The 21,567-nt window shown below is 38.2% G+C and overlaps 1 protein-coding gene across 1 annotated transcript in view; it reads right to left on the bottom strand.

Annotated features, from left to right (window-relative positions):
* Nucleotides 1–759: 759 nt before the first annotated feature.
* MCU (mitochondrial calcium uniporter) overlaps nt 760–21,567 on the bottom strand; it is a 197,401-nt gene continuing 176,593 nt past the window's right edge. Inside the window, exons 5-8 of the mRNA XM_003271237.4 lie at nt 19,630–19,790; nt 16,870–17,073; nt 4,065–4,181; nt 760–2,704 (exon numbers count right to left, since the gene is read on the bottom strand). Coding sequence (XP_003271285.1) covers nt 2,627–2,704; nt 4,065–4,181; nt 16,870–17,073; nt 19,630–19,790 — 560 coding nt within the window. The 3' untranslated portion in view covers nt 760–2,626. The remainder of the gene's footprint in view (nt 2,705–4,064; nt 4,182–16,869; nt 17,074–19,629; nt 19,791–21,567) is intronic.

Below are 21,567 nucleotides of genomic sequence, written 5' to 3'. Positions count from 1 at the left end.
CGTTTGTGGTTTATGGTCATGCTGACATTAGCCATTAGGCTGATGTTTTTTGGGCTGGATTTAGGCGGTTTTTAATCAGGGGGAACTTAAAATGGCGGTGCTTGTCCAAGATGGCGATGCTCCTGCTCTGTTAAACCTTACCTTCTTACACTTTACATGGGGGTGAGGGTTGTCTGCGTTAGGCTGCTGTAAGCTGCCAGAAGGCAGGACCACAGCTACAGAGGCTCTTTGAACAGCACCTCATATTGCACTCCAGCAACCAGATATTTAATACAAGTTTTTAAATATGCCTGTGGTGACCTTGGCAGCATGTGATATTTCCTGTTTGGTTACCACTGTAAATTTGATACAAACTCTGAAAATAATGAATACTTAATTTTGGTGCATCTTTGAACAATTTTCTTGAGTCCAGGAGCCCAGATCACTGGGCAATCCAGGTGATTTGATACCACAGAGATTTTTCCTGTCAATCAGGAGATGAGGATTCAGGCTCATTGAGACTGCTGCTGCTGACTTTATTTACGGTTGTAGAGGTCACTCAACCTCTTGGTGGCTCTGGAAAATTAGGAAAATACTGATTATCTTAGGTTCAGGAAGAATTAGTGAAATGCCTATTTTCGAAATATAGGCTTAAGGAAGAGAGCTTAATTTGATAATGATATTTTTATAAAAATGAATTTTAGAAGTAAAAAACTTCCCACCTAGAATCACAGGAAATGTAGTTTTTCTGGTTTTGTTTTAAAGAATGAGATGCTATTGTTCAAAAATTGAATAAGTATTTATTGTTCCAGAAGGTACATTGCTTTTTATACATATTTCATAAATGATACAGGATTTTACACATGTTCAATAGTTTGCTATTTGTTTAAAGAACTTTTCTCCATGTCCTCCCTCCCTTGCTTCCCATACATCCCGAAAAGATTTGCTCATTGCACTGTGCTGTTTCTTCTTAAAACCCTATGCACAAACAGGATAAATGGTTTAAAAATAATTCACACAACTTAACAAAAATAAATGAGGGAAGGAGCTGACGACTGGGGGTGGTGGAGGGAGAAGGAAGTGGGCGGAGGGTCAGGAAGTGGAGACATGCATCCTTTCATTCCGTCATGCCAATGAAAGGGGTGGTGGCAGGAGTAGCAGCAGCAGCAATCCTGGCTGGCCTTCAACCTTTGCAAGGCACCTGGAGTCTGGGTTTGTCATTTGAAGTTTTTCTTTTCATACACAATGATCCCAAAGGAGGAAGAAAAAGAGAAAGAAACTCCTTGCCACAATGAGGAAGGATGAATCACGTGAAAGAAAAGGCCAATCAGTGGTGTGGCAGCCCCCATCATCCTTTCCATCCTGCCCCTACAGCAGTTAAAAACAGGATATTAGACACAGATTCCTTTGACTCTTCAAGCGCAGATGTCATCTGGAAATATGGTAGAAAATGTTTTGACAAAGTATAAGATTAATTCTCTTTCTCTCAATTTAAGATAAGAAAAAATAGGGTGAAGAGAGTGGGCTGAAGGAAGCCCTAGAAATGTATTCCTATATAAAGATAAATTGCACCCTTTGAGATCCACACACTTGGTTTACAACAACTGAAGTGGGAGGGCTCACAAACAGTGTGGAAGTGTGTGTCCTTCGAGATGAACAAAGCCTCCAGACAAGGCAGTGCCATCTGGCTGGCCTGGAATGCTGTCACACAAAGCAGATTAGCAATAAAATTATTCTGGTTGAAATGGCTACAGAGCCATGATTTTTAGCCAATTTGTAAACCTTACATCTTCCTGATATGGTAGTACAGCTGAACACCCCCCTTCCCTCTGATTTGTGTTGTGGAGGGAGAGGGGATTATCAATAGATAAGTATATAAAGGAGGGCAATTTTTCCTCCTGTGAAAGACTAATTAATAAAAAAAACAAAACAAAACAAAACCAACAACCTCATGCAGTGTTGCCAATGATTTTTAGACACTGATCCAGAGCACTGGGATATACAGACATTTAAGAAGGTATTAAGAGATAATCTAAAGTGTCAATTATTAAACAGTTGTAAGTTGGTTCCAATTATCAAATGGAAAAAATGAGTGTAGCCAAGAGGTACAAGTAGGTGGTCAGTAAAGGGATGCAGGAGGGAGAGATCCTGGTAACTCTGCAGAGACTGGGTCCAATTTAAAATAAATGCTAATGATATTTTAGCATATCATGAGAATTTGCTTTTCTGGTATATTTATTTACTCCTATGTCAAAAATAGGGACAGTTAAATTAAAAACAAATAGAGTCGAGTGGGGTGCTGGTGTTACTCTTTTGCTGACTCTGCAAAGAAGATGCAAGAAACGAACACCCCCAGCATTGTTTTCTCTTTATGAATCTCTCAACTATATAACTGCATCATTTGCATCCAGAAACTGAGATACTTGGTTAAGACAATATTCACTAAGCCCTTTGAGCTTATATTCCACAATGCCTGATCCTCAGGTTTTAACATTCCCTTCTTCCCTCAGATCCTTTCTGTTTTTGTTGTATAATTAAAGGTAAAAACGCTCTACCCCCCACATGGCTCCCAGCTTCCACCTGCAATGCTTTAATTAAAAAGGCAAACAGGTGTTCCTTCTGCCGGGATTCAGAGGCTTTTTGCAGATCAATCTTTTTCACCAATTTGTCGGAGAGGCAGATGCACTTGTAATGGGTCTCTCAGTCTCTTAAGGTCCATTTCTGCCTAAAATAGAAACAAAAGGTGAGAAAACTGGCTAGTGAAGCTTTCAATATTACTGTCTACCAAGAAAAGGAAACTGTTCTCCATTACTATGAGTCAGAGAGATCATCTCAATAACTCTCAAAATAAGAGTGCCTTGAAAGACAAAGCATTTTAACTCACGGCATAGGACAACAAAGGGTGAATCCAAAATGGAAGCTGTCCTTGGCAGTTTCAGCCCTCAACAAAGCCTCCAGAAAAAGCAGTGCTATCAACAGGGTGGGACTCAGAGGCTAAGAATGTAAGGGGCATCTGATACATACATCTTGATGGTGTTTCTCCAGTGAGAAGCCCTTTCACAAGGGCTAAGAGCCAGAACTTTATGCTACTCAAGATTTTAGTTATTTATCCAGTATCTGTTTAAGTTTTTACTTAGCCAGTGAATTTTAGAACAGCGTGTGTAGTCAACTATAGTACTTTCAAAACTCACACATGCTTGGACTTCACCCCGGAGGAGCTGGACTAACGAGCAAGCCCAGGATGAGACTGAAGCATCTGTACTTTTAACAGCTCCAGGCATGATTCTGATGTATTCCCTCCAGTTTGGAATCACCGTACATAGCAAAGGAAGACAGAACTCCACTTAGGCCAAAGCAGGAAGATGGATTAAGCCTATTCAAAGCACAACCCTATCATCAAGAAGAGACAGGAAAGGCAGAGGAGAGCAACTAAACATTAAAGAGGATGGAAAAGCTTCTAGAGATTGCTGAAAAATCTCTAAAGTCACAAAGACTACAGAGAAAAGGAATGAGGGTTTATTCACCAAAATCAAAGATAACAGAGTGAAGGAGGCACATCCAGAAATTTGAAAGAGGTAGCTTTTATGAAAAAATAAAATATATCAATCTTTTCCAAGCATCTTCTAGTTTAATAATCTCTAACCTGTCCCTGGCAAAGATCTCTAGCAGTCTTTCCCTCTTACCTGGGTTTTACTTTTCCCCACTGCTACCACACATTTATGTGAAAAATCTTAGATCAATTATTATAGAAGTAATCAAAAAGCAGAGGGAAAAGTAGAAACAGACAACTACAAAGAAATAAATGAAAAAAAAAAAAAAAGTAAAAGTAGGCCTAAAAATGTCAATGTGCTGGTGTTAACAGGATGGAGCAGACACACTATCTTCTCACTTGCTTTTTATAATACTTTCTAGAGAAATGTCCATGCCTAAAATAGTTACTGTAATCAACTGAGGAATAATTTATACAGGAAGAAGAGGGTTGGAACTTTCTTTCAGTTTACTCATTTGAAGAATCATGGCTGTGGATAATAATAATAACCATGCAAGATGGGGCTGGGACTTATTTTAATTTTTGTAAAACTTACCTGAGCAATTGCATCCTTGAGTTGATTGTATTTCTCTAGGTCAAAACGTGACTTTTTGGCTCCTTTATGGAAAAATAATAAGTATTGTCTGTCTCTGGCTTCTGGATAAACATACTCCTAAAAAAATGAAGAAACAGAATTATCAGTCCTTAGCATACTATCTTCACAAAATATTTACTAACTGCTGCTTAGATTCAATACATATGTATGTGTGTGTGCTGACATGTGCTGTGTTAAGTATTTAATTACCACCTGAACATTTCTACTGTGAAACATACAGAACAATACACACAAAATGTACATCACAGTGAATCATCACACAATGAACATGCTACTTATCACCAGGTTTTATAAAAATAGAACACTGCCAACAATCCAGAAACTCCCTCTTGCCCCTTCCCAATTACTCATATCTTTCCCCCAAAGTAATCACTCTCTTGACTCTTATGGTAATTGTTTTCTTGTTTTCTTTATAACTTACCTCCTTAAGCATGTATTCCTAAGTTCCGCAATTTAGTTTTACCTGTTTTATGAATTTTATGAAGATGGAGTCATACAGTATATATTTATATGGCTACCTTCACTCAATATTAGGTTTGTGAAATTCACCTTTTGTATGTAGCTGCAGTCTATTCATTTCCATTATATTATATTGTATGACTTCATCATAGTTTATTTAACCATTCTACTATTGATAAGCTTTTGGGTTGTTTCGGTTCTTACTAATAATGCTGCCAAAAGCATTTCTCAATTTATCTCTTCTGCTGGAGATATACCTAGGACTGGAAATCTTAGATCACAGGGTATGCATGTGTTCAAATGTAAGAAGTGATGATAAACAGTTTCCAAAATGGTTGTACCAATTATACTTCTATCAGCAGGATTATGAGGTACCACCATTCCACATCCTTGCCAATACTTGATATTGCCAGTTTAAAAGACGTTAGCCATTCTGCTGTGTATGCAATACTGTCTCATTTTAAAAAAAGCTTTATTGAGATACAATTCACATACCATACAATCCACTCAAGTATAATGCTCAATGGTTTATAATATAGTCACAGAGTTGTACAATCATTACAATTTTAGAACATTTTCATCACCCCAAAAAAGAACTCCATACCTTGTGACAGTCAAGTCTCCTCTCCCCACAAACCCCCAGTTCTAGGCAGCTACTAATCTTTCTTCTGCCTCTATAATTCGTCTATTCTGGACATTTCATATAAGTGGAATCATACAATATGTGGCCTTTTGTGTCTGGCTTCTTTCACTTAGCATAACATTTTCAAGGTTCATCCATTTGTGGCATGTATTAGTGTTTCATTTCTTTTTATTGCCAAATAACATTCCATTAATAGTTATTGGGGAACCTGCCCCAATAGTCACATAGGTTCTTCTCTATTTTCCCTAAGCATTGGCCGGTTTGAGAAATAAAGGGACAGAGTACAAAAGAGAGAAATTTTAAAGCTGGGCGTCCGGGGGAGACATCAAATGTCGGTAGGTTCCGTGATGCCCCACAAGCCGCAAAACCAGCAAGTTTTTATTAAGGACTTTCAAAAGGGGAGGGAGTGTACGAATAGGGTGTGGGTCACAAAGATCACGTACTTCACAAGGTAATAGAATATCACAAGGCAAATGGAGGCAGGGCGAGATCACAGGACCACAGGACCCGGGGGTGAAATTAAAATTGCTAATGAAGTTTCGGGCACCATTGTCATTGATAACATCTTATCAGGAGACAGGGTTTGAGAGCAACTGGTCTGATCAAAATTTATTAGGTGGGAATTTCCTCTTCCTAATAAGCCTGGGAGTGCTATGAGAGACTGGGGTTTATTTCATCCCTACAGTTTCGACCACAGAAGACGGCCACACTCAAGGGGGCCATTTTAGATACCCACCCTCAGGGGTGCATTCTCTTTCTCAGGGATGTTCCTTGCTGAGAAAAAGAATTCAGCGATATTTCTCCCATTTGCTTTTGAAAGAAGAGAAATATGGCTCTGCTCTGCCTGGCTCACCGGCAGTCAGAGTTTAAGGTTATCTCTCTTATTCCCTGAACAAGTGCTGTTATCATGTTCTTTTTTCAAGGTGCCCAGATTTCATATTGTTCAAACACACATGCTCTACAATTTGTGCAGTTAACGCAATTATCGCAGGGTCCTGAGGTGACATACATCCTCCTCAGCTGACAGGATTAAGAGATTAAAGACAGGCATAGGAAATCACAAGGGTATTGACTGGGGAAGTGATAAGTGTCCATGAAATCTTCACAATTTGTGTTTAGAGATTGCAGTAAAGACAGGCATAAGAAATTATAAAAGTATTAATCTGGGGAACTAATAAATGTCCATGAAATCTTCACAATCCATGTTCTTCTGCCATGGCTTCAGCTGGTCCCTCCGTTTGGGGTCCCTGACTTCCCACAACAATAGGTATGCCACATTTTATTTATCCATTCCTCAGTTGATAGCATTTGGGTTGTTTCCACGTTGGGGCTATTATGTACAATCCTGCTGTGAACACTTGTGTACAAGTTTTTGTGTGGATGTACGTTTTCATTTCTCTTGGAGATACACAGCATTTTCCTGATCACTAAGAGGCTGAGGCCTTTTCATTTAATCTATTATTGGCCATTTGCATATCCTCTATTAGAAGTGCCTGTTCAGATCTCTTGCCATTTTTTCTAGTGGATTCTGTCACTTTCTTACTGATTTGTAGAATTTGTTTATATATTCTGGATATAGATCCTTTGTAGGGTATACATACTGCAAGTATCTCCTTCCAGCCTATTTACCCTCTTCATGGTGTTCTTTAATAAACAGATATTAATTTAATGTAGTCTAATTTATCATTCTTTTTTGTGAGATGGGATCTTGCTATGTTGGCTGGCCTCAAACTCCTGGGTTCAAGCGATCCTCCCATCTCAGCCTCCCAAGTAGCTGTGATTACAGGCATACACCACAATGCCTGGCTTACTTTATCACTCTTATCCTGTATGGTTAGTGCTTTTCATTCTGTGTAAGAAATCATTCTCTATTCTATAGTCATTAAGATATTCTCTTACAGGAGCTTTATTACATTACCTATCACATTTAGATCTACAATCTACCTGGAATTTATTTTTGTTTATATTACAAAATGGGGTTATTTCATTTTTTAATATAGGTATTCAATTTTCCTAGCACCATTTATTGAAAAAGACTCTCCTTTCTTTGTAGGGCCATCTTTTTTATTTATTTTTGAGTCTCACTCTGCCACCAAGGCTGGAGTGCAGTGATGCGATCATAGCTCACTGCAGCCTCAAACTCCTGGGCTCAAGCAATCCTCCCATCTTGGCCTCCTGAGTAGCTGGTACCTACAGGTGCACGACACCACACTCAACTAATTAAAAAAATTTTTTTTAGCTATTGGGTCTCACTATGTTGTCCAGGCTGGTCGTGAACCCCTGGCCTCAAGTGCTTCTCCCACCTTGGCCTCCCAAAGCGCTGGGATTATAGGCATGACCCATCACGCCTGGCCTGCCATCTTCTGAAAATCAAAAGTTCATTTATACTGGGTCTGTTTCTATACTCTTCTATTCTATAGGTCTGTCCTTGTGCCACTGTTATTGAAGTGTTATAACTAAAGCTGCAGTCTTCATATCTAATAGAGCAAATCCTCTTACCCAGTTTTTCTTCAAGAGCTTATTGGCTTTTCTTAGTATTTTACATTTTCATATTGTTTTAGAAGCAGTCTATTCAAATCTCTTCCCCAATCCCCAGATCTGTTGGGTTTCTGACTAACGGATTGCACTGAGTCTAATGGATCAGTTGGGTAGAACTGACATTTTTGGATACAGTCTTATAAATTTTTTATACATATATTTCTAGGGTTTTTCCCCCCTGCTTTGCCTTCTATGTGTGGTCTATGTATTTTTAAAAGTAATTTTAAGGTGCAGCTTTAAAATATTTTCATTTTCTAACCATTTGTTGCTAGCATATAGATATGCAATTGATTTACATACACTGATCTTGTATCCAATAACCTTATGAAACTCACTTATGGATCCTAACCAATTATCTGTACATTTCTTCTGTATTTTTTCATGTGCAAAATCTGTAAGTGTCAGTTTTCTTTCTTTCCAATCTTTATATCTTTCATATTCTGTTCTTGCCTTCTGCCACTGGCTAGGGCCTCCTCTTCAAAGGTGAATAGGAATGGTACTTCTACCTTATTCCCAGACAATGAAGGAATATTAGAACATTTTAAGTCTATTTACCTGCTCCAGACATATATGTCATTGTCTGGACATATTAAATGTTGTTGCACATTTAATTTTATTTATTTATTTATTTTTGAGATAGAGTCTCACTCTGTCACCCAGGCTGGAGTGCAGTGGCGTGATCTTGGTTCATTGCAACCTCCACCTCCTGGGTTCAAGTGATTCTCATGCCTCAACCTCCCCAATAGTTGGAATTACAGGTGTGTGCCACCATGCCCACCTGATTTTTTTGTATTTTTAGTAAAGACAGGGTTTTGCCATGTTGGCCAGGCTGGTCTCAAACTCCTGACCTCAAATGATCTGCCCGCCTTAGCCTCCCAAAGTGCTGGGATTACAGGCATAAGCTACTTATGCCCGGCCTGTTGTTGCATATTTTAATTCTCTCTATATTTTACATTCCGTAAGTTTATTATAATTGTTTATACATTTAATATTAGTTTAGACTCATCACTCACAGGTTTACCATTTTTGTTGATCTTTATTCCTTTCTGCTTTTCTGACTTTTCATGTGTGATAATCTTTCTTCTGCCCAAAGAACATCTTTCAGTATCTCCTTTAGTGCAGATCTGATGGTGACAAATTCTCTGTCTGAAAATGTCTTTATTTTGGAAAGATATTTTTTGCTGAGTATAGCATTCTAAGATGACAGTTATTTTCTTTCTAGAAATTGAAGATACTATCCCATTGTCTTCGGCTTTCATTGCTGCTATTGAGAAGTCAGCATTCAGTCTAACAGGGACTCCTTTGAAGGCAAACTTTTTTCTCTCTTTGGCTGCTTTTAAGATTTTTCCATTTGGCTTTGGCTTTTGAAGCTTTACTACCAATATGTCTCAATGGAAATTTCCTTTTTTATTTTTATTTTATTTTTTTGATACAGAATCTCACTCTATTACCGAGGCTGGAGTGTAGTGGTGTGATCTCAGTTCACTGCAACCTCCGTCTCTTAGGTTCAAGCGATCCTCATGCCTCAGCCTCCCGAGTAGCTGGGATTACAGATGTGTGCCACATGCCCAGCTAATTTTTGTATTTTTAGTAGAGAAGGGGTTTTGCCATGTTGGCCAGGCTGGTCTCAAACCCCTGGCTTCAAGTGATGTGCCCACCTCGGACTCCCAAAGTGCTGGGATTACAGGTATGAGCCACCGTGTCCAGTCAGATTTCTTTTTTTATATTGGCTGGTATTGGTTGGGATTCTTAAATGTGTAAATGGATGTCTTTCATCATTTTGGAAAATTCGCAACCATTAACTCTTTATTTAAATATTGTTTCTTCCCATCCTCTTTCTCTTCTCCTTCTGAGACTCCAATAAAATTAACTACATGTTAGGCCTTTCCCCGTATCCTGTGTCTCTTACCCTTTCCTATATTTTACATCTTTCTGTATCTGCACACTTCATTTTGAATAGTTTCTTGTGCCTTACTCAAGGTCACTATTTCTGTCTTTTGTTATGTCTAATCTGCTATTAAACCCACCCATTATATTTCATTTCTAAAATTTTTCAATGGGTTCTTTAAAAAAAAATCAAGTTATCTGCCAATATTCTCAACCTTGTTTTTATCTCCCTAAATATAGTAAGTATAATTATTTTAAAGGCTATGTCTGATAATACCAATATCTGGAGTCCTTGTGTCTGTTTGTAACGTCTATTGTTTCTGTAGGTATTGTGCATCTGCTTATTTTTATTGTATGTCTAATTTAATATTTGCAAAACCGGCCAGGCATGGTGGCTCATGCCTGTAATCCAGCACTTCGGGAGGTCGAGGCAGGCAGATCGCTTGAGCCCAGGAGTTGGAGACCAGTCAGAGTTGACATGGAGAAACCACAGCTCTACAAAAAATGCCAAAAAAAACCTAGCTGGGCATGGTGGCACGTGCTTGTAGTCCCAGCTACTCAGGAAGCTAAGAGGGAGGGCTGCTTGAGCCTGGGAGTATGAGGCTGCAGTGAGCCATGATTGTGCCACTGTACTCCAACCTGGGCAACAGAGTGGGACTCTGTCTCAAAAAAAAAAAAAAAAAAAAAAAAGCAAAATTATTTGTAGAAATAATTCAAGGTCTAGAATAATGTTATCTCCTCCCAGGGATGATTTATGTTTGCTTCTGCATGAAAACTGTGAGCATCAGCACTCGGGGATTACCAGTATTCCAGGACTACCTCAATCTAACTTACAGGATTGAGATGAATGAAAGATGAGCTACAGTACCTGAAAGAGCCTATAATAGGTTAATCCTTATTCTACAATGGTAGCCTTTACAGGTTCCAAATCAAAGCAAGACGGTTTCTGTTTCACCTCCTTTAGTGATCATTAGACACCAATCACTAAGGCTTTGGTTCCTCTAGGCTAACAAGTGTGGCTCAGCTTCTTGGCCTCTCCACTATACCCTCCTCAATTAGCATAAATCCCCAGAGTTTTTGAAAAAGCACATCTAAATACTAGTCTCATCTTCCTGGGACTCCTCTTATTTAGACCCTTACCTAGCAATTTTTGCTATTTTGTTAGTTCTCTAGTATCTTTAAACAGATGTGTATTATGTTTTGTCTAACAATTCTAACTTTTCTTAGTGGAAGGACTGGTTGATTGCCTAGTATGCCACAACTAGAACCAAAGTAAATATTTAGTTATTGATGATGAGAGATAATAGATATTGGATGACTGATAGCTAAAGGGTTTGTGGAAGCCTTTTTAAAATGAATAAAATCGAGGTCTGAATCAACTGAAGGGATAATTAGTGGATTAAGAACTTGAGGGAAAGCCCTCTACATTTCTAACATGCTGCTACTAGGCTATTCACCTATGTTTGCTTAGGATGTAAATATACACACTAAGTTTATTCAAATCTATTCTGTGCTTCCTCTTTTGGGAAACAATCATTTACTGAGCAACTATGTGCTAGACTCTATTCTAAAATTTCTGTGATTTGGGCTAGGTGCAGTGGCTCATGCCTGTAATCCTAGTATTTTAAGAGGCTGAGGCGGAGGATCACTTGAGCTCAGGAGTTGGAGACCACCCTGGGCAATGTAGGGAAATCCTGTCTACAAAATATTTAAAAAATTAGCTGGGCATGGTGGCACATGCCTATGGTCTCAGGTACTCATGAGGCTGAGGTGGAAGAATTGCTTGGGTCTGGGAGGTAGATGCTTCAGGGAGCTGTGATTATGCCACTGCATTCTAGCCTAGGAGACAGGGTAAAACCTTGTCTCAAAAAAAAAAATTGTGATTTGATACTAAGTGAGAAAAGATGCAGACAGTTTCATTCGGAAAGAAAGAATATCAGAGAGGGAGAGGTTAAAAACACAGGGAACACAAAAAAGAAACTGGAATAAGATACTAGGAGGAAGGAATGGGACTAAGAACATGTGGAGGGGCTAGCCCTAAATAGGAAAATGCCACCTCTTCTTGGAATTTGATGGAAATAGTGTAAAATTCAGTACAGATATAGTTGCATTTACAGTTTTAAGAATTAGAAAGCTTCTAACTGTTAACTTCAATTTTCTAGGAGAAGGTTAAGGGTGGGATGGGGATCTTGATGTGAAGTCTTAAGAATAACTACTATGGGGATATGAGGGAAGAAAATATGATTTAAAACACAAGCAGTGGCCCATTCTACACTATGACATGATTTTTCTCTAGTAATATTTAATAGCCTAGATATAGATAGGAAAAAGGGCTAGATTAATCCAATATTAGGAGTTTATAGAGTACATACTGTAAAAGACAAAAGGGCAGGGATGGTAGGATACCAAGAAGAGAATGGCAACACAGTTTAAATTGGATAGAAAAGGAAGTGATACAGGAGGAAGGTGATAGTAAAAAGTTAAGGGAAAGATGCCAGTAGCTTAAAGGTATGGATGAGGTCAAAGGAGTGAGTGAGTGAATAAAAGGTCTAGAAAGAAAATAAATTATCAGAAATTAACATACTAATTTATATTATAAGTGGGACAGTTCTAGGAAAGAAGGCCCTGAACAGCCATTGAAGTGGTTTGCTGGAGTACAATATAAATGACGGTTATTGGAATTGAGGAGGTAAAGGGTATTAAAGGCTAGGTCACTATTTATCAACACTTTTTTCATTATTGCCCCCCTAAGTAGCTTTTTAAGGCATTTTTTCCTGTTTGCTCCTCCTTCCCACAGGAGGTTTAATATACTGTTTATCTGTTTATGCATTATAATATGTAATATGTTTTTACTCCCCAAGAATCAATGCTCACTCCCATGAGGCAACATCATCCCCTTCATTGAAAAGGCATGGGCCAGATGGTGGGACGGCTGGTCCACATGCACGCTGACACAGCTCCCACAGGCAAGTCTTACTGCCCAGCTCCTTTTCCACATAGTAGAAATCAGTACTCAGGTTCTACTGAAATATTAATCAGCAAAACTCAATATTCCATTTGATTTTATGATTTCAAGGAGCTTGCCATCTTAAAAAGATTCTTTGGAACTTAACATACCATTGGGATATATTTAGACTGTTAACAAGTACAGCAACTCATAGTAACAGCAGTTTAGAGGAGTTTAAATGCCACTGAACAGGTATTTGCTTCAGAGGTATTAAGATGGACATGTTAGTAAAAATATTTAATATGAAAACTATTTACATTTTATTTGGTCACTGTCTTCCTATTCATAAGTGAATAGTGACTAAATTATTTACTACTGCTATTTTGCAACTTGTCACTTGGGGGCAGCAAGACTATTTTGGGAATCACAGAATGGAGCATTTAACTAGTAGGACAGGTAGGGCATTAAAGATTCTACATGTTGTAAAGATATTACAGCATGACGAGAAGGGAGAAAGTGGTAACACTGTATTCAAGTCTAATACAGAAAACATTTACAAAACAGCTTTTTGTAAGAAGTAATTATTTTCCCAATATATTTTTATTTCTATTCTATATCTATTCTAACTATAGTTTTCAAAAGTTACTCCTCATAAATGAAGTCAACAGAAGGCAGCATAATTGAGTGGAAAGTGAGCAGCCTACAGAGCCGCACAAATCTGGATTCAATTCCTTGTCCTACAGTGTACTAGATATAATGTTTGGGCAGATTACTTATCATCTTGAAGACTCAGTTTCCTCATCTATGGAATGGGGATATATTAATACTTATAGGGTTGAGGTTAAATATATGAATATATGTACTTATGTTACTAGATGTAAAATGCTTGACACATAATTAGGCTTAGCAAAAGGTACTTAATAGTAATGACCAAGCAAAACGTATGGGTATCTCACAGTGGAAAGGCTGCTTCACCTCTTCAGTAATCAAGGAAATGCAAAGTCCACAAGGAAATACCACCATTTTGTACCCAATTAATCAGCAAGAGATATATCAAGAGTGATCTTTAGATTCAAGGCATAACTGGAAAAATATTAGTGTTTGGCTGAAAACATGGCTGTTACCCATGCCCAGAGCTGTGATCAGATAAGAATGATGTGACTGTTCAGTTCTGTTCACAGTGACTAGTATGAGCCAGACATGCTACTACATGCTAAAAAGTCTGGGCAAGCAATTGTAGGACATAAAACAGTTTACTTTCTTCTCTATTAGACACATTTGGGAGGCCAAGAAAAGTTAAATAACATTCTTGTGCTATCATTTCCCCAAACGCAAATAGGCTGTGACCACTAATCTAACAACAGAAAGAAAATGCATATGTTCAATAGCAGCCATATTAAATATGAGATGCAACTCTCAGCTTTCTTCTGATAACTAAGAAAACAGAAAAAGTTTTTCCTATGTCTCAGGTATTTCAAACATTTGATATTAAAGGGAGTGAATGCTAGGTTGGATCTATGATGGTATATTATAATAATAACTGAAAGTAATGATAAATCTTCATACTTCCTAAAGTGACACTGGAATTCCAAGATATTTAAAATGGCACTGACAATAAAAATTAATTCTAGATACTGGTATTCAATAAAGGAGCCTCGGCTGATAAAGAATAAATCAACGCTACCCTGAACCACGTACACATTTGATGCATTCCCTATCAAAATACCAATTATACTCTTCACAGAAATAGGAAAAAAATTCTAAAAATTATGCAGAACTAGAAAAAACCTTGAATAGCCAGAGCAATCCTGAGCAAAAAGAACAAAGCTAGAGGCATCATACTACCTGATGTCAAAATTTACTACAAAGCTACAGTAAGCAAAATAGCATGGTACTGGCATAAAAACAGACACATAGACCAATGAAACAGAATAGAGAATCCAGATATCAATCCAAGCATTTATAGCCAATCATCTTTGACAAAGGCACCACGAACCCACAATGGGGAAAAGGCAATCTTTTAAATAAATGATGCTGGGAAAACTAGATAACCATCTGCCGAAGAATGAAAGTAGATCCCCCTTTCTCTCCATACAAAAAATCAAATCAAAATGTCTTAAAGACTTCAATCTAAGACCTGAACTATGCAACTACTAGAAGAAAACATTGGGGAAACCTTCCAGACATTGGTCTGGGCAAAGATTTTTTGGTAAGACCTCAAAAAGCACAGGCAACACAAGTCAGAATAGACAAATGGGATTGTATCAAACTAAAAAGCTCTTGTACAGCAAAGGAAACGATCAGCAGAGTGAGGAGATAACCTACAGAACTGGGAGAAAACATTTGCAAAAGCTATTCATATGACACAGAATTTATATCAGAATATACAAGGAACTCAAACAACTCAATAGCAAAAAAATAAACCATCCAATTAAAATATGGGCAAAAGATCTGAATAGACATTTCTCAAAAGAAGACATACAAATGACTAATAGGTATATGAGGAAATGCTCAGAATCACTAATCATCAGGGAATACAAATCAAAACCACAATGAACACGGGGCGCGGTCGCTCACACCTGTAATCCCAGCACTTTGGGAGGCCGAGGCGGGTGGATCACGAGGTCAGGAGATCGAGACCATCCTGGCTAACACAGTGAAACCCCATCTCTACTAAAAATACAAAAAATTAGCTGGGCATGGTGGCGGGCGTCTGTAGTCCCAGCTATTCAGGAGGCTGAGGCAGGAGAATGGTGTGAATCCAGGAGGCGGAGCTTGCAATGAGCTGAGATCATGCCACTGCACTCCAGCCTGGGCAATAGAGCGAGACTCCATTTCAAAAAAAAAAAAACAAAAACCAAAAAAACAAAAACAAATAAAAAAACCCACAATGAAATATCATCTCATTCCAGTTAAAATGGCTATAATAAAAAAGAAAAAGAATATCAAATGCTGGTGAGGATGTGGAGAAATGCTGGGAATGTAAATTAGTATAGCCATTATGGAAAACAGTAGGGAGCTTCCTCAAAAAAACTAAAAATAGAAATATCATACAATCAATCCGGCAATCCCACTAGTGGGCATATATCCAAAGGAAAGCAAGTCAGTATGTTAAAGCGATATCTGCACTCCCATGTTTACTGCAGCACTATTCACAATAGCTAAGATACAGAATCAACCTAAGTGCCCATCCAGGGATGAATGGATAAAGAAAATGTGGTATATATACACAATGGAATATTACTCAGCCATAAAATGAATGATATCCTGTCCTTTGCAGCAACATGGATAAGGCTGGAGGACATTATGTTTAATGAAATAGGCCAGGGACAGAAAGACAAGTACCACATGTTCTCACTCATATGTGTGAGCTAAAAAAGCTGATCCCACAGAAGTGGAACCCACAGAAGTAGAGAGGAGAATCATGTTTACCAGAGGCTGGGAAGGGTAGAGGAGAGAAGGGGATAGGGAAAAGTCAGTTAATGGTACAAAATTACAGTTAGATAGGAGGAATAAGCTCTAGTGTTCAATAGTTAACAATAATTTATTGGATATTTCAAAATAGCTAGAAGAAAGGATTTGGAATGTCCCCAATACAAAAAAATAATACACGTTTGAGGTAGATATGCCATTTACCCTGATTTGATCATTACACATGTATGTGTTGTATACATGCACAGACACCCTCAAAATATGTACAATTATTATGTATCAATAAAAAAAGAATACACTTGAGTATTAAGTAATTAGGTATCTAATTCTCAGCTCTCTTCCATAATGGAAACAACAACAACAACAACACCTTTCCTTTCAACATATTTAGGAGGATTTCTGAGTTTAGTTTAAGTATTTGATTAGTTATCACCAATTCTCCATTCCAAAAACTCAATAAAAATAAAAAGCATGGGACTTTTCCCACAGTACATAAAAAGCCAAGCAACACAGCTGAACAGGTTATCCTACAGCTGACCACTCTGCTCCTTCGTCCACTTATTCTATACCTTACTGTAGTATATTTTTCTGAATTTAATGGTTTACATGGCTATCTTGTTTGTGAGCTCCATGAGGGTGGAAGTCATGTCTTATATCTACCTCTCCATCTACAGCACTTGCTTAGAATATTGCCTAATACATAAGTGGCACACGTGTGTGTATGTGTAAAGCATGAGTACTTAAAGAAAACTGGCCTTAGAAGATGAGAAAAAAGAACTCTTTTGACAATCGAAACTTTATTACTATCTCATAAAAGGTTACTTGAAGAGAATTCTTACCTGGCGTGTCATTACAAAATATGCATACATTGCCATGGCACTTCCATAAGTGATGAAGTATGTTACTGGCTCCATGATGTCCCAGGAATATTCCCACCAGGTAAGCCGGGCCAAAATGCCAAACTGTGTGGCCATGTAGGCAAGGCCACCCCATAGCACCAAAGTGGTCCTCTTCTCAGCTTTTCTGCTAATCTCAATTCGTACCTATTGGGCACACATAATCATAAGGCATTTTGACATAAAACCAATTTAAAAAGGCTTAAACTGTTCTATGTTCACTAAAGAAACAGGGCTTATAATCAAGATACTAGTCTCGATTCTAGTAAATATAGCTTGCCTTCCTAAATAGTATCTGCAGTTTTCACTGAATAAAATATCTTAAGCCAGGTGCAGTGGCTCACATCTGTAATCCCAGCATTTTGGTAGGCCAAGGCGGGCAGCTTGCTTGAGCCCAGGAGTTCAAGACCAGCTTGGGCAACATGGCGAAATCCCATCTCTACAAAAAATACAAAAATTAGCAGGGCATGGTGGCACATCCCTGTAGTCCCAGCTATCGGGAGGCTGAGGTGGGTGAATTGCTTGAGCCCAGGAACTGGAGGATGCAGTGAGCCAAGATCATACCACTGCACTCCAGCCTGGGCAACAGAATGAAACCCCCTTGAAAAAAATATACATACATACAACTACTATTCAGGGCATTTGTATTTTATGTTTCACCCTAGAAGTGGGTGAAAATATGGGCATGAATAACTCAGTTTCAAGAGGTCTTCATTCAATCACAAGATTATCTTCTCTGAAAGAGGTAAATGCACACCTACCTATATTCTTTTGCTGTTGCATACACGATTTAATCTATTCTCAGTTTTAACTCCAGTGGTATACTAGGGGCAGAACATGGACTCTGGATTTAAAGCAGCTCAATTCAGAGTGTTGATCTGCAAATCACCATTAACTTCATTAACGAGTTGTTACAAAGATTAAATAAGAAAATACAGGTAAAGCCGGGTGTCGTGGCTCATGCCTGTAATCCCAGCGCTTTGGGAGGCCGAGGCAGATGGATCACAAGGTCAGGAGATCGTGACCATCCTGGCTAACATGGTGAAATCCCGTCTCTACTAAAAAAAAATACAAAAAATTAGCCGGGCGTGGTGGCAGGTGCCTGTAGTCCCAGCCACTCGGGAGGCTGAGGCAGAAGAATGGCGTGAACCTGGGAGGCGGAGCTTGCAGTGAGCCGAGATCGTGCCACTGCACTTCAGCCTGGGCAATAGAGCGAGACTCCATCTCAAAAAAAAAAAAGAAAAAGAAAAAAAGAAAAAAAAAGAAAATATAGGTAAAATACTAGCACAATTCATGAAACACAGTAAATATTCTATCTATAAATGATGAAAATTATTTTTCAGGAATCAGAAAATGCAAAATACTGAGTATTTGTTCCCTTCCTTACTCCTTATAATCTGATTTCTTAAAATTGAAATATCATAGAAAAAATAAAGGTAACATATATTCATTGTAAACATTCAGAAAAGTGTAAAGAAAAATCAGTCATAACCCGACTACTGTACTAGCATTTTGGAATGTATTCCTTCTGATTTCTTTCTCTGTGTATGTATATATATAAATGCATATAGGTATATATATAATACATTTAAAAATTGGATCATAGTATGCACACTATTTTATAATTTGGTTTCTATGGCAAATTAAATGTATATAGTCCCTTTAATAGTTGCATAATAATTCTATATTCAGTTGTCCCTAGGTATCTGTGGTAAATTGGTTCCAGGATACCCCCCAAACCAAGATATCAAAATACATAGATGTTAAAGTCCCTTATATAAAATGGGATAGTATCTGCATATAACCTATGCATATCCTCCCATATGCTTTAAATCATCTCTAGATTACTTATAATACAACGTAAATGCTATACAGTCATTATATTGATTTTTAAAATTTGTATTTTTTTGTTGTTGTATTGTTATTTTGTTGTTGTTGTATTGTTATTTTGTTGTTGTTGTTTTTTTGTTTCTTTGTTTTTGAGACAGTCTCGCTCTGTCGTCCAGGCTGGAGTGCAGTGGCGCAATTTTGGCTCACTGCAACCTCCGCCTCCCGGGTTCAAGTGATTCTCGTGCCTCAGCCTCCCAAGTAGCTGGGACTATAGGCACATGATGCCACGACGCCCGGCTAATTTTTATATTTTTAGTAGAGATGGGGTTTTACCATGTTGGCCAGGCTGGTCTCAAATTCCTGACCTGAGGTGATCTGCCTGCCTTGGCCTTCCAAAGTGTTGGGATTACAGGCGTGAGCCACCACGCCCAGCCTTGTTATGTTTTATTGTTTTTTTTCCCCCGCAAATGTCTTCTCTCTGAGGTTGGTTAAATCTGTGAATGTAGAACCTACAGATAACAGAGGGCCAACTGTAATATTCATTCTTAACTTGGCTAAAATCATTATCCACTATACTCAAGAGCCTTTCCTGATCAGCAATTATTCTGATCTTAATTTTAAAGGTGGTAAATCTGGTTAAGGGCAGTGCATTTAGAACTGAAAGCTCTAAGTCCATTATCAAGGCTCCAAACGATTCTTTTTTAAGCCCTTTCTTAGCTTTGACTCAAATTTTTTTATGGTTCAGTCCCATAAACTAAAGAACCAACTTGATTGACATGACTCAACTGCATAAAACTTACAAGAAAAAACAGAAACATATATGCTCTGGAAAAAATACAGGTAAGGTGAAAAACCTGAGATTTGAAGTTTTACCTTTTCCAGGGGAGCCAGCTGCTCTTTGAGATCCTCTAGTCTTTCAATAAGCTCCCTTTCCTTGTTTAACTGGTGCTGTTCAATGCACAGTGTGGTGTATAGCTGCTGGACCAATGTCTTTACATCATTCAGCGTTGCTGCATTTTCGTGACTTAAGAGGTCTGAAACAAAGGAGTTACATTTTTTAAAAAATGTATGTCTTAAATGATTGCTATTCCTGGGATTATCAGATGAGGCAGATTCATCCATTATAGGTATCTCACCTTCAGTGTTAAACTGAAGGAAAGTAATAGTTCTCTTTTTTTTTTGAGACAAAGTCTTACTCTATCACCCAGGCTGGAGTGCAGTGGTGTGATCTTGGCTCACTGCAGCCCCTCCCTGCAAGGGCTCAAGTAATCCTCTGACGTTAACTTCCCAAGTAGCTGGGACTACAGGTGTGCACCGGTCACAAGCCTGGCTAATTTTTGTATTTTTGTACAGACAGCTAATTTTTGTATTTTTTATACAGACAAGTTTTCACCGTGTTGCCCAGGCTGGTCTCGAACTCCCAGGCTCAAGCAATCTGCCTGCCTTGGCCTCCCAAAGTGCTGGTATTACAGGTGTTAGCCACCATGCCCAGCCAATAGTTTTTGTTAAAACAAAAAAGTTGTCCACAAATGTAAAAAGTAAATTCATATCTCGGTAACTCAAAAAATTTAAACAAATATCTACCATTATATTCTTAGAAGTCTAAATGCTACAAATGAGGACATGATTAACATTAAGAAAAATAATACAAATAATAGTGATCTTCATTAGATAAAGACAAAATTAAAGCAAATGTTAAAAACTAGTAGAGAGGTTTAGAATCAATCTGATTATTATGCTTATTAAAATGGTGACTATAATTTATCTGTAGTCCTGCCATTTTAATTCATTTTTTTCCCCTTAGTAAGTGCTAAGGGAAAAATATATAGTATTTCAAATTTGCAAATACAAAGGCATAAATAAAAATGCCATCATCCTAATAATCTTTTTTTTTTTGAGACGAAGTCTCGCTCTGTTACCCAGGCTGGAGTGCAGTGGCGCAATCTCGACTCACTGCAAGCTCCACCTCCTGGGTTCACGCCATTCTCTTGCCTCAGCCTCCCGAGTAGCTGGGACTACAGGTGCCCACCACCACGCCCGGCTAATTTTTTTGTATTTTTTAGTAGAGGCGGGGTTTCACCGTGTTAGCCAGGATGGTTTCGATCTCCTGACCTCGTGATCCACCTGCCTTGGCCTCCTAAAATGCTGGGATTATAGGCGTGAGCCACCGCGCTGGCCCATTCTAATAATCTTAACTTTCATTCTTCTTCTCCCTAGTATACCAACTTTTATTCATTCCTGTTGATGAAAGACAGAGAATAGCTGTATGGGCCTCAGTATCATGGTCTAAAGGGTATGAAGTTATGAGAACGACTGAAAGGGTGAAAGATTAAATTCTTTCATTCAATATCCTCTATTGTGAGGAGCAGCATGTATTTCTAGAAATCTAAAAATTATGTTTTCAGAAACAAAAACTCTGCTGATTAAAGCTGTCAATTTTTTTTTAAGCACAATTTTTTTTTAGATTCTTATTAACTTTAAAGGTTAGGTACAGCATAAGGGTAGCACTCTTCTAAACAAAACAAGCCACAGTCAGAATTAACTATATATTTCAAACATTCTTTAAGGATGTCCTTTAGTACAGTTATTATAGAAGTTCAATCAATGAAAAAATTCAGATGAAGGTAGCAAATTGGATTAGAGAAGAGCTGATATAGTAAAATGGGATACAACACCTAGCTGGGTTATCTTGTATGCCTCTGTAAATATGTGCTGAATTAATGGGAACATAAAAGCAAGAGCACTTTGGTTCCAAAAGTCATCTATGTCAACAGTGTCTTCCTTGTACCAAAGCTGCTGCTCACATTTGCA

The sequence above is a fragment of the Nomascus leucogenys genome, chromosome 18 (genome assembly GCF_006542625.1).
Source record: "Nomascus leucogenys isolate Asia chromosome 18, Asia_NLE_v1, whole genome shotgun sequence".
NCBI lineage: Eukaryota > Metazoa > Chordata > Mammalia > Primates > Hylobatidae > Nomascus > Nomascus leucogenys.
This window is presented reverse-complemented; position numbering and strand designations above follow the sequence as displayed.